The 14623-nt window shown below is 41.7% G+C and overlaps 1 protein-coding gene across 2 annotated transcripts in view; it reads right to left on the reverse strand.

Annotated features, from left to right (window-relative positions):
- Positions 1–13878, reverse strand: part of slit1a (slit homolog 1a) — a 120550-nt gene extending 106672 nt beyond the window's left edge. For both annotated transcript variants that reach the window (XM_082153753.1, XM_082153752.1), the window contains exon 1: positions 13487–13878. In XM_082153753.1, coding sequence (XP_082009879.1) covers positions 13487–13665 — 179 coding nt within the window. In that variant the 5' untranslated portion in view covers positions 13666–13878. The remainder of the gene's footprint in view (positions 1–13486) is intronic.
- Between the last annotated feature and the right edge of the window lie 745 nt (positions 13879–14623).

Below are 14623 nucleotides of genomic sequence, written 5' to 3' on the forward strand. Positions count from 1 at the left end.
TTATGTGGGAACATGTTTGTGCAATATATGTTCACACACATATATACACACACATTCACGGAATGAGTTACAGTAGATTTGTAGTTCTCAGTATGCTTTGCTTCTGACTGTTAAAGGAGATTAAATGTTAAAATTAAGTGTTATTTAATGTGTTTTGCTCAATATTAAAATGGGGGGTCTGTTAGTTTTTAATGCTCTATTTTTTTTTATTTAAAAAAGTTTTCTGGTATGTGTGATTTTTTGGGGTTACCATTGTGCTGAAGAGTAGAGCCTGTGGTTTGGTTGAGAATTGGCCGAAAACGTCTCGGGTTACGACTGTAACCTATATTGCCTGAGAACAGGGAACGAGACACTGTGTCAGAACGCTATGGGGAACGCCTCCACGTGAACCGGTGCCTGAAAAGCTTATCTAATCACGGCAATACTATTGGCCAGTGACAGCCTATGACATCATCACTAGAGCGACCCGGAAGTAGATAAGGGGAGCCTGGAGAACATGTCAACAACTTATCATCTGAAGGGACTGTTCAGCAGGCATCCCGAGGCATGGCGAAAAGATGCAGTGGCTCGTTCCCTGTTAGAGCTGTCAGCACATACAGGCTGTCAGTGACAGTATTCCCTACAGCCACTGCCCAAGCTATAAGCCTTAAAGAGGCCTCCGACACAATGAAGGCCTACCAAGGCTGCTCAAAGGCTTTGGAACCAACAACTTCCGTGGAAGGGTTTCCTTTATGGGAATATGGCCAGGGGATCCAAAGGAGTTGCGTCCAGTCACTTTCTGAGGGGGACATAGAGTCAACCCCACATGCCACCAGGGAGGCTGACCTGGTCTAATTTAATGACCTAGTCTTGCCAACAACTAGCCTGGAAATCCAGACCTAAATCTGAAAGATTAATGGTCTGGCGTCGACTAATGAAACTCTGCCAGCTCGAGGGGCGGCACCAGGCATGCATTTGAAAATCTCACTGCACGCAATTGGATAAAACTATGACCAATCACAACAAGCCCCATACTCTTAGCTACCAGCGGAGCTAACTGGTAGATTAGACTCTTACCGTATCCGGTCGGCAAAATAGCAAAAACGTCCTTCTTGCAAAGGAAGGATTCGAGCGGCGTCTTCTGTTCCTGTTTTAGATAAAAAGCCAAGTCTAACTCGTTCATTGTAGCGGTCAAAGCTGTTTCAAACAACTGGTATTCATCCATAGCCATCTTGCAATGTTTACTAATGACTTCGACGTCACAGCGCTGTCGTCATCTGTTTAGCTCACCTCTGGCCCGCCTATATCAGATAACCCGATGTGATTGGTGCAGCTCAGATCGAGGGGCATATTTAATGAGCATCATTACTCAACACCAGAGTAACTCGCTGAGCAAATTCAACTTGTGCTCTCGCGAGAACTCTGGATTACCAGGGTAGCCAACGACCTATCTGTTTCCTAAACAGAGTCTCTAACATAGTTTGCCTCACTTGTGGAGGAATCCGATAGGGAGGACTGCAGACAGTGATCGCTCACAGACTGGATCATAGAGATGGGCATCCTGGAGAGTAGAACTTAGCATAGCGCTTTATAACCCTTGCGAACGAGGGGAGTAACTCTACCCAATCCTGATTCTATACAGTGCTTCAAAGCCCTGTGGAGGCTGGGCACTCTAAAGGGACCCTAATAGGGGAGCGCCTCCAGCTGAAGGGTTAGTCTAACAGGGAGGCTTCGTGAGAGTCCTTCGACCTTCCGCCCAGACATAGGGAGCTAAGCATTCATACAGAACTATCCTCAGATAGATTCTGGAACACTACACTCAAATCCTGATAAGTATCTGGGCTAGGTTTTACCTTTGCAATGCCAAGCATCCAACTCGTTAGGGATCCACCTTCAAGGGGGCCTGTCAAGGACTAACTACTTGATAACGGGACTGTTAGCAGAGCTAGCCATAGAAGTCAGGTGCTCTAACAGACATCTCTGAGGGCCTGGTTATACTTATTTCACATTGCCAACAGGCAGTGTACTCAGAAAACGTGCTATCGACACTTTAAATCAAGGGGAGTACAATCTTACGCCACCGGATTATTGAGGAGGCCTTCTGTAAAGCCTGGAACTAGACATGTGCCGGTATTCGGTAATGTGATAAATCGCGGTAATGAATATGCACGATATTGTTATCGCGGGCACTTCAAAATACCGTGAAAAATAATAGATCAGAATTTATATTTATAGAACGCGCATTCGCTTATTTTCCATCAACCGCTTAAACAAACACTGTATATGCTGCGCGAAACACGTGCGCACTCTGATGTAAACAATCCCCACATGTAGAAGCACTGTGTGCATGCGGCGCAGTGCGCACTCTAGTCTAATAATAATAATAATAATAATTCATTACATTTATATAGCGCTTTTCTCGGCACTCAAAGCGCTTTACATAGAAGGGGGAATCTCCTCAACCACCACCAATGTGCAGCATCCACTTGGATGATGCGACGGCAGCCATATTGCGCCAGAACGCCCACCACACACCAGCTTACTGGTGGAGAGGAGACAGTGATGATGCCAATCAGTATATGAGGATGATTAGGAGGCCATGATAGACAGAGGCCACTGGGCAAATTTGGCCAGGATGCCGGGGTTACACCCCTACTCTTTCGAAAGACATCCTGGGATTTTTAATGACCACAGAGAGTCAGGACCTCGGTTTTACGTCTCATCCGAAGGACGGGTTCGGATTGTTTGTAATGATTGTAATGTAAACAATCCTCACATGGAGAAGAAGCACGGCGGAAGGAGGAACGCTGCCGACGATTTATCCACCTTCTAAAAGCAGGGCTGTCAACTCTACACATTCAGCGTGAGACTCACGCAATCGACACTTTTCACACGCTCTCGCGCCACACATACATTTTCTCACGCAGAGAAAAATCGCGGAGCAAAGAGGACACTGACACCGACAGACTAGACAGAGCAGGTTACTTTTGATATGAAAACAATTCTCAGCTCTCAGGTTCTGTCCATTTTATTACGAAATTCAGACAATAAATACCGTTTTGGCGCTTGTAAATGTGACGTGACAGATCGCTGTAGCGCCTCAGTTCAAGTAAACCGATCATCTGTTAGTTTTTATTTAAAGATACAGTACAACTTACCGAAAGGTATTTATGCCTCATAATATCGATCAATCAGTGTTTTTCAGCCACGGAAATGTCAATAAAACTGCAGGTGCACAATTATGTCATAGAACGTTACATTTACCTCAGGAAAGCCATTTAATGACCAACACGTTAGTTGACTAGAAAAAATAGCTATAGAGAGGAGTATTTTGCTAAATATGTGCACTATATTACATTTGTATTATATTTTTACTTGTGTCATAAAACCAAATTATATTTCATTTAATTTGCTAATTTTTAACCTTTAATAATACCAGCTGACAGGGCTCTCTGTATGTTTACAGCATTATGTGAGATATATATTTTCTTGAGAAAAATTAACATGTAGGCTATCTACTGTAGCCTACCTATTATTTATCCAAAGAGTCAATATTGAATCAAAATTTAAATCAAATCCCAAGAATTGAATTGAAATCGTGAAAATTGTGTAAAATTCTGTTTAGTTACCAAATGTTTTGACAATCACAATTACACCTATTGTGATGCAAGTTTTTTTTTTCCAATCCATCCATTTCTTTTGAGCAATTAAAATATCGTGATAATACCGTATACCGTGATAAAAGCTCAATCAATTAATCGCAGCATGAAAATTTGATACCGGCACATGCCTACCTGGAACTCACCAAGCCGACGCCGACGAACTAGCGCTGATGAAAGCCGACTGTGTTGTCGCCTCGCGTCGCCTGCGTCAGGGAAAAAAGCTGAACTTGAACACACCAAGAGAACAGCCGACTGTTAGCTAGAATGCGCGTTCTGGGCTTGCGTGTAAATGAGACAACTGTCTATTTCTGCAGATATTCGTCTATATTCTTCATTCAAAAAGGGAAACCGACGCTGCAGGCTGCAGATACACAAACTGTAAACAAAGCAGTGCGTGCTTACCATTTTGAATATTAATCCTGCTAAACACTTTCTTTATTCCACTCCGCTCGTGTTAATATTGAAATATTGGCCAAGGAACACTCAGGTAAGATGACGTAACATTAGAACAGCCTTCTATCTGTACCGTTTTGACTTCTTTGCAGAGTTCCCTCTTTCACCAATGGCCCGACGCCGATTGAAAAGCAGATGAGGACCAATTTCTGCCGATGGTGCCTAACACACTGAGAAAACGTAGTCGGCTGACGCACAAAAACTGCCCGACGGCCGACCGTCGGCTTGGTGTGTTCCAGGCTTTAGGCCTACAGCTTCGACTTTCACGGACGTCAGCCCAGGCAGTGCTTTTTAAACAGTCTCTAGTATTACTTGCCTTACATGTGGAGGCATCCGATAGTGAGGACTGCAGATAGTGGCAGTAATCACTCACAGACCGGATCATAGAGCCGGGCATCCTGGAGAGTAGAACTCAGCATAGCGCTTTCTAACCCTTGCAAACGAGGGGAGTGACTCTACTCGATCCTGGATCTTCACAGTGGAGCCCTGTGGAGGCTGGGCACTCCGAAAGGGACCCTAATAAGGGGAGTGCCTCCAGCTCTAAGGTTTACATCGCCAACAGGCAGTGTACTCAGCAGAAATGCTATCGACCCTTTAAAGCAAGAGGAGCACAATCTTACGCTACCGGAATATCGAGGAGGCTTACTGTAAGGGCTACAGCTTCGAAAGTCACGGGCGTCAGCCCAGGCAATGCTTCGGCTCTAAGGGAGCATACTCAACCATCCCAAGTGGAAGGGAGTAACTCATCCGTCTCAACTTGAGCCTGGGTGGTGAAGGGTGATATCATATGAGCTATGGGTAGCAAAGTACTCTAAATAAAGACTTTAAAAAGGGTACTATCAGCATGACCCTGAGGAGTGTATCAGGGTCGAGGCCTATTATCTTATTTTTTACAAGACAGATTTTACATTCTCTGCTAAACCCAAGGAAATGGAGGCCACAATAAGCGGCCAGCGACATTCAACCTTATAACTTGAATTATTTTTTTCAAGGGGCTCAGCGGAAAAAATCCTTTTTCAGTTTTAAGGCCTAGCTGGATAAATAATAATAATAATAATAATAATACATTTTATTTGGCCGACGCCTTTCTAAATACCCAAGGACATCTTACATGTTTCGAAGGACATAAAAGAAGGAAATAAATTAAAATACATTTAAATTCATAGTAGGCTAATACATGTTACAAATAAGACAAATCAGAAAAGTGCTAAGAACGCCAGAAGAAAGCACTATAAAAGAGTGTCAGGAGGGTTACTATGGCGATGTAGAACTAAAATGTTTTAAAGATTAAAAGCTTTCTTAAAGAGATAGGTCTTTAGAAATTTTTAAAATAAACTAGCTACAATACTCAGCTCTAAAGGGCAGAGGCCTGAGCACACTGCTTCTTACTTTCTAGAGAGAAAAGGCCTGACAACGCCCATGAGATATCTGCATGGGAGGCTTTTTGAAGATAGCCTGCTACCTATGCTGCTATCTACCCTGTAATACCACTAGCATTTTTACGCCTAGTGCAAAAGGCGGGCCTTGGCTAGATGACCCTTGTAGTAAGAGGAGGCCAGTACTAGGAACAACTCAATTTAAAGGAATAAATTATCCCAATGGGCTCTAGCTCTATGGAACCTACACTCAGATACTGAGAGGCTCGAGGCGAGAATGCTTAGCAGACCGACACCAATTTCCTAGTTACTAAGCCTATGCCAGAAATCGAGGCGGCCCTGTGAGGGCCGACACACGAATATAAAGTGACTGAAGTTCAGAGCCATGATCTCAACGACTCTGTAAAGTAAGAGGAGAACTGCTGTTCTAGTACAAGGTGGCCCGAAGAGGACCAATGCTTGACTTTGTAGTTCCATCTGGAGCTTGACAGAGCGGTGGCCTCAGGAGAATAACTCCCGATAGGGAGGAAGCCATCTCACACAAAAAATGTCTATTAGGTGCTCGGATGAACGGTGGCCTCACTAGAGAATTTTCCGTACAGCCAACCTGTTCACTACTACAGATTGGCACTACCCGTTATATAAGCCTGATGATTCTAACATAAGAGGAGGCCTATTGGAAGGGTATGCATAGCTTACCTATACATGGGAACTTCAGGGCCCTAATTTCACCATCCTATGAAAACCATATTTTACACCCCCTTTATACTTCCTAACAAGGAACCGTGGCCTATTATTCAACCTTACTAAAAACTCACATAAAGGGAGAAGACCTACAGAGCTCAACCTGCTGCCCGTAGCGCGATGGCCTCAACGACATTCACAAAATGGAGGCCTATCACTATAAGAGCACGAAAGAGCACACTTACTACCAAACCCGACGCCAGACCTACAGAAGGGTTTCAAATACCTCATAATAGGTCCAGTCTCAGGCTGATGCAAGAAGCGCTTGTGCAAGGCATCACCAGCCAGACCCGCCATCGCGTATGCCCTGCCATTTAAGCAAGCTGTCATATTTTAGTGGCTTAAGAGGCAGGGCCGGAGCACTTACTGTCGATGCCTCTCCAGCCGTGAGATAGTTCGCGAACATCTGGTCAATTGGGGCACATCGACACATACCCGCGTTCACGCATACCCTCAACATCAGTGTAGTTCGCTTATGGCGATGAATGTGCACTGAATATGGGTTCTTCCATGCCTTTATACACAGCAGAGCACTCGCTGCTGGATCAGAGGATATTAGTGAGAACACATGCTCATCCTGCAGCTCACTCTCATGAGTCTCAGAAGGGCGTGAGAGATTAACAACTCTCTCAACCTCCTCAGCGAGCTCCCTCTGAAACCCCACGATTCCAGTCTCTGCTCAGCTCAGCGCGGGCGGGACCTGAACCGCCTGACACAGATGTCTGAGATGTTCTCAAGGGGGAAAACTCACAGTGGCACAAGCAGATCCCTCAGGAACTGATCATGAATGCTCTGAGCCAAACAAAAAACACACAAGTTGTGTGTCATCAAGTATCATTATCTTAGACACGGATGCACACACTTCCTGAAGCGTTTTTCACAAGCCATGATTACCTTTTTGAAGCGTACAAACAAAACAGTCCCTGAAGAAGAAAAAAGTTGTTGACATGTTCTCCAGGCTCCCCTTAAATACTTCCGGGTCGCACTAGTGATGATGTCATAGGCTGTCACCGGCCAATAGGATTGCCATGATTAGATGAGCGTTTCAGGCACCGGTTCACGCGGAGGCGTTCCCCATAGCGTTCTGACGCAGTGCGAGTTCCCTTCCGAAAGGGAACCATTAATAATATAATTACTATATTTTATAAGTAATGACTGTGCACTCCTCAGTACAGAGATAGTCTATTGGCTAAAAACGACATTATATTATTACATTACATTACATTATATAACACTACAATATATTACATTATATATTTCTCTATAAATGCGTGTTTATGTTGCATGAGTAAATATATCTGCAATGTGAAGTACCATATCTGATAACATATTCATCTACTGTATATATTATCAAGTATATTACTGAATATAAAATTACATACATTATGATTTATTAGTAAACATATTGTCACATATTTTTCAATATATGAAAAGCAACAATTCCTTATGTATTATTCAATATATTATTCTGTATATTTTCAAATATACTGTTAAACCATTTAATATATTGATCATTCATATAGGAAATATATTTTCGTTCCGTAAGGGACCAACAGACTTTCTACCATCTACAAGTAACTTTGCGACTACATGTCAACTTATTCTACTAACACTAACCTAACAGTCTACTAATACTCTAATGACAGTTAGTTGACATAGTTGCAAAGTCACTTTTAATTAGTTACTAGTATAAAGTCTAAAGTTGACTAACAAAATGAAGTGTAACCAAAATATCCAAAAGTGCATCTGAAATTGACGTCTCATATCTCAAACTCAGTAATGTCTTACAGTAAAACGAACTAGTTAACTTGTCTAAATGTACTTGGCTACTTGAACTAAACACCACCTGTGACGGTTAAGTCTTCGTCCACCAGAACATGCTGGAGCTCAGGGGTTTATATCTCAATGCTTGAAGCTCCTCCAAACCAGCAAACACACAGATGAGATCTTTCAGTGATCAAACCACATCCTAAATTAAAAATGATCCATTCAGGACAACATATACATACATGTTTGTTGTCTGAAGAAGAGCAGTTTAACTGACTAACATTAGTTAGTACTTCAGTTAATTTTAACCCCTCGCCTCCTGCACTGTAGAGAATCAACTCTGTTATTCATAAAGCTGTTTAAAACTAACATGTAGGCCTCAGTGCTGAACGTGAAAGAAAAATAAGTGCAACTAACCATTTTTATTTACAGTAAACAATTCTATTCACACTTTTTACATTTATAAAACATTATTATTTTAATCAAAATATTTTAGTTTTAGCATTATTTGAGTTGTGGATGGATTCTTTTGAACTTGCCCCTTTTTTTTTATAGAAATATGAAATGACTGCTTCTCTATGATCTGTACATTAAAGGAGTGTGTGCGAATCATCAAGCACAGCGGAGTATGTTCTAACGAACACGGTAAAACGTAAAGCTCATTACAGCTCGTTCAGACCGCTAAAACCTGGCTGTGATGTGAGTTTAAAGAGCAAACGCTACTCCTGGCAAAGTGCCACAACCATTTCTGCCATAACACAGTTGAGTTAGGAGGGAACCACCACTCATTAACCAGCTAATGAATTAAAAGAGAAAAAGCAGATTCCAGGGAAACCCTTTGATGCTGTAAAGCAGGGCTTGGTGGGCCAGTTACGGAGCTTTAATGAGTCTGATCCATCAAGAAGCCGATGTGAGTTCACAGCCGATGCAAGTCATAGAGTTGCAAACGAAATGTCAAGAAGAGGTTAATCAATGAGGGTTAATAAACAGCTCCTTACCCTGCCGTCATTAGATTATTCCCATCATTATTTATCATAATGTTTGCATTGCAGCCCGCATAGGCCAAGCTTGTTCATCGCTTCCTCGCTGCTTAATTAGACTTGATGAGCATTTAAACTGGGGGAAGCCAAAGCATTTAAACATGCCGTTTCAAAAGCACAAGCGGGCCTTCTACTTGCTCCAATGCATCTGAAGGGCGTTTGTTTTGGCACATTTTCTCCCCTAGTTTGGTTCATTTAGCCATATACTGTATGAATCCACGCTCAGATCCGCACCATATTTGGTGTATTAACAAATTTTGTGGAAGTGAACTGAACCAAGAAGAAATTGCAACATCATAACAATTTTAATCCCTGTTTTATGAACAAAGCAAACGATCTTCAGGTCTGAAAACGTTAAGTTTAAGACATTTAAGAACTACCATGCACTGCATGTCTACTTAAAAGTCCACCTGTAGTCAATAATGTTAACCTTAAAACTCATCTTTGACCATCAAATTGACATATTTACAGTTTTTTCCTTGAAAAAATGTCTTCATGCCTTAAAATATCTTGAATGTAACTCAACACCCTTCCCTCATTTAGTATGCTATGAATATGCAAATGAGCCCCGCCTCCACTCACTCACTCAGCTCAGAGATCCACTGGTTGACGATCACACGTTGATCTGATTGGTTACAAGGTAGTTTGTGATGTCAGAAACACCAGCGATTTCAAAGTGTGTTTTTGAGACTGTCTTTGGTTCACTGCAGTTTTAAGGAGAAAATACTCAGCAATGGTGTCGACTTATGAACTTACACATGGTTTGTCTTGAAGCATATTAAAAACACCACATAGACACATAAACAACATTAAAAGCTGGATTTTTAACATACACATGATGAACATACTCATCTGTACTGCTATGTGACTGTCATCACAAACACCTCTAAAAGCTCTACATTCACAAGCTAATCTTATATTGGTTTTTATGAGATTTATCACGGGGATCCAGCAGCAGAGCCTATAGTGTTTCTCGCTCTGAGCCGCCGTCCACTTTCCAGACAATCAATAAGCAATCAGTGGAAGCTCACAGGGACATTTGGCCTGCGTGAGGAATTCTTGAGTACATCCGAGCTGGAGTTCACAGCGCGAGCGGCCCGATCCTCCGAGTTTAAAGAGAATTCTCAATCAGATCATCATCAGTGGTGTTTGATCTCCGGCTCAGCGGCTTCCGGAGCCAGTATAAATAGATGCACTAGCATAGATAAACTAAGAAGGGTCGAGTCTCTGGACGTCTGAAGATGAACGCCGGGTACATACGAAATGACTGAGATTATTCATTTAAAGAACGGAGAGCCTCAGAGCGCATTAAATAATCTGTCTGCTTTAAACAGTTACGCTGGACGCATGATATCTGCACATCAGAGAGCAGAGAAGGGGGCGCTTACTTTTGCAGTGAGCAACTCTATCCACTACTAACTTCAGATGCATAGTCTTTAAATGGGTCCTATAATGCCCTTTTCACTAATGTAAAATAAGTCTCTGATGTCCCCAGAGTGTGTATGTGAAGTTTTAGCTCAAAATACCCAACAGATATTTTTTACAGCATGTTAAAAATGTCACTTTTTGAGGGTGAGCAAAAACGCGCCATTTTTGTGTGTGTTCCTTTAAATGCAAATGAGCTGCTGCTCCCGGCACAGAGGGCGGAGCTACAACTGCTCCTGTGTGTGTGTGTGTGTGTGTGTGTGTGTGCACTGAACATTTCAAAAACTTTTAGCCTTTCATGTTCAAACCGGAGTCGGACAAAGATGGAGAGACTCTAGAAGAAGTGACAACATGTAGAAGCATAAACATTTCTGAATGTTTAGTTGATGAATTTATGTAACTTATGTGGAGTTAACTATCTTCTAGACATTGATTAGCATGTTCTGTCATGATAATCTATAAATCGAGTTCCCGGGGGCGGAGTTTATGTAAATTCTAGGGTTTGTGATGTCACTAACCCCTGAAGAAGCTCATTGTAGTCCTTACCAGCCGTTTGTTGTAGTCCTTAAAAAGCGATTTCTGTAAAATAAAATATCTCCCTTTGCTTTGAACTTTGAGCCTCGTTGCGACTTTGCAGATGTTGTTTATAATCAAACAGCAGCATTACACACTGACTAAAGTTAAAAAAGTGAAATCACAATCCAGGACCCCTTTAAAAACGCTTGCATAAGGCAGATCCTCAGGCAGAAGCACAGAGAGTGTTGTTCTGGGAGCGAGTGTGTCAGGTCTGAACTGTGGGTTAATGGGGAAAGCTGGGAGAAATGGGGAGGGGGGGTGTGATTTTCACACTTACTGAACACACAGTCATTACAGAATCCATCAAAGACATCCTGAAGCCTGGATGTGATAGAAATGCCCTTTGACAAGTGCAAAGAGATTGGTTTTGTTCATCCACCCCCAATGATCAGACTGTGTGGAGACGGCGGAGACTCGAGGACACACTCACTCTAAGACTTCTGTCTGGACACGACTGTGTGGAAGTGAAGTTCGAAGCAATGAACCACTGATAGCAAACTCTCCTCCCGCTGATGTGGTTCGCATATAATATTAAACTAGCTGGGGCTTGAAATTTAATATAAAACACGAATTCCTTCAAATCTCAAGGTGGTTCTGACATGCATAATTCATCAGAGACTTCCTCATTCAATTCAATTCAATTCACATTTATTTGTATCGTGCTTTACACAATACAGCAGCAGCTTTACAGTCCACATTACAATTTAGAGTATTCTGCTATCAGAGGAGACTGTCTAAGTTATGCATTTCAGAAATGTACATATCCAAATCACAGTTAGCTAAAAATGTATAAACAATTCAATAATTAATGCAAACAATGTAATAATTTAAGGCAGAAACAATGAGCTCAGTGAAGTAATGAATACTTGTTTGTTATCAAGTGATTATTTGCAAAACTATAGAGAACTATATTCTGAAGAGCGAGCTGAAGGAGTGATGTTAGGAAAGTTGAGTAGGTTTACCTAATTTTATATTGTTGATACTTGCGCTTTAATTGAGTACTAATATAGGATTTACTTTGTTTTTTGAATTCTTGCCTGAACTCACTTTTCCATGTAGAAATTGCATTTGTTTTTGTTTTTTCTGAAGCATTTACTTCATCACTGAATCATTTTTATCAGTGTATAATATTAAACTAGCTGATTTAAAACATGAATTCCTTCATGAAATCACATGAAACATGAAATCTCAAGGCTGTTCTGACAAATATAACTCATCAGAGACTTCCTGATTCAATTAAATTCAATTCACATTTATTTGTAAAGCGCTTTTAACAATACACACCATTTCAAAGTAGCTTTACAGAAAATGCACGAGTCTACATTACAATTTAGAGTATTCTGTTATTAGAGGAAACTGTCTAAGTTATGCATTTTGGAAATGTACATATACAAATCACACAGATATTAACAATTCAATAATTTATGCAAAAAAAATGAATTTAAACAATGTAATAATTTAAGGCACAAACAATGAGCTCATTGAAGTAATGAATACTAGTTTGTTAACAAATGATTATTTGCAAAACTATTGCATTTTAGAGAATGACTATACAATTATATATAAAGCAATAGTGGGATTAACATCAAAATGTATCATCTGATACATGAGTGTTAAAAGTATGTTAAAAAGTAACATTCTCCCTTTAAATAGTTTGGTCAGTTTAAGCAATAATTCATGCAATTTTATAGTATTTATTTAAAGAATTAAGAGAGCAGTTTCGTGTTCATCCTTGAATTGTTCGACTGATGGTGATGTGGGATTTAGAAAGTAATTAGTAATAAGTAATTAAATACTTTTTTAGAGAGAGTAATTAGTACAGTAATCTAATTACACTGTAGAAGACGTAATTAGTAACTAGTAATTAATTACTTTTTTTAGAGTAAAGGTCCTGCACACGGAGTCCGACATTTTTGCACGTTAAAAAAATAAATACGACCTCACGTTGTGTCAATCACGGTTACACACTCCCTGAGGAACTTTCGTCCGTCATAAAAAGACAATTCGGATCGGGTTTGATTTTCTGCGTTTTTTGCATCCGAAGCATTTCTAGAGGTTTTTGACAATCCAGAGCGACCGAATGACGCATACGACTCAGTGTGCAAGAACCTTAACTTACCCAACACTGGAAGTAATGAATACTTGTTTGTGCACAAATGATTATCTGCAGAACTATAGAGAATGCCTAAACCCCATGCACAGAGATCCTCTCGTCTGAACGTGACTGGGGGAAAGAGTGAAAGGAGAAGGGAAAGTTCTGAAGAGCGAGCTGGAGGAGTGATATGGGAAGTTTCTCCTCATGTCAACATTACGTCTGACTGTACCTGTCCAGGACAGCAGTGCCTCATCCAGCTATTGTTCTCATTGAATTCCTCCCGGTAATGATGCATACACACACACACACACACACACACCCTCCTCCCCAACACCTACACACACAGATGGACATGAAGTGTGTACTCACAGCCTCTCAGCGTTTCGGGGGATGTTCCTGGGCATGGTTCTGAGCCCGAGCCCGTGGCAGTCCACAGTGGTGCCGCTGCACGTGCAGAGCGCCGGACACGCCACGACCGCCTCACACACCAGCAGGATCCACACACACACCTCCACCAGCCTCGCAGAGTATCCGTATCCTCCTCTCATGATCTCTGAGACCGTTTCCAGAGGAAGAAAAAAAGCGTCTGCTTCACTTTTTCCGCACAAACTCTCCTTTTCCTCTTCTTCTTGGAGGAGTTGCTTGGTCGCTTGTGTGCGTAACGTGCTCCACGACTAAAGAAAGGGGATCCGAGGAACAAAAAATCTCTATCCTCTCTTCACACACACACGGCAGTAATCCATCACAAGGATCTACAAATAGCAGTTCCCGGACTCCTCCCACTCTCTCTCTCTCTCTCTCTCTCTCTCGCACCCCTCCCTATCCTCACTCGCCCCCACCCCTGCCAGAACCTTAAACTCCCCTCTCTCTCTCTCTCTCTCTCTCTCTCTCTCAGACGGCACATGGCCCGCCGCCGCCCGTCCTCAGGCAAAGGCCCCTGTGAAGAGAGGGGTCCGAACCCCCACGGCCCTCCCCTCCCCAAAACAGCCCTGTATAATCATGCTTCGAGATGGGGGAAGGTTAGCAATGCAGGGAACAAAATGACACAGCCTTTGTGGAAAGCATGTGGACTTTTTTTTTTTGTCGCTTGACTTCTTTATTGAAATCCAAACCTTAGCTGAAGAGAGAAAGAGAAAAAAAAAAATCTGATTCTTGTTTGTTTGCACAGTAATTTCTCTGCCTCTGATGATGACGTAGATTGTCTCGGCATTGCACTTTGATTTAAGTTTTCTCTATTTTATCACATGAACTATTCAACAGCCATTCTTTTTGAGAAAGTCATAGTTAATTAAATGGTGTTTTGCAACATTAAACTCGGAATGCAATCATCCAGCGTTTCACAGACACCGGCAAAAGGTCTAATAGTGGATATCAGTGCGTAACAATGAAAATATGCCTTCACCACAGTGAATATGAATTCCTACAATGTTTGCAAACAAAACCATGAAAATTAAAATATATATAGCGCATTAAGCATGTTAAGAGGTCATGCATTCCAACCATGTT

The sequence above is a fragment of the Leuciscus leuciscus genome, assembly GCF_965113295.1.
Source record: "Leuciscus leuciscus genome assembly, chromosome: 22".
Classification (NCBI taxonomy): Eukaryota; Metazoa; Chordata; class Actinopteri; order Cypriniformes; family Leuciscidae; genus Leuciscus; species Leuciscus leuciscus.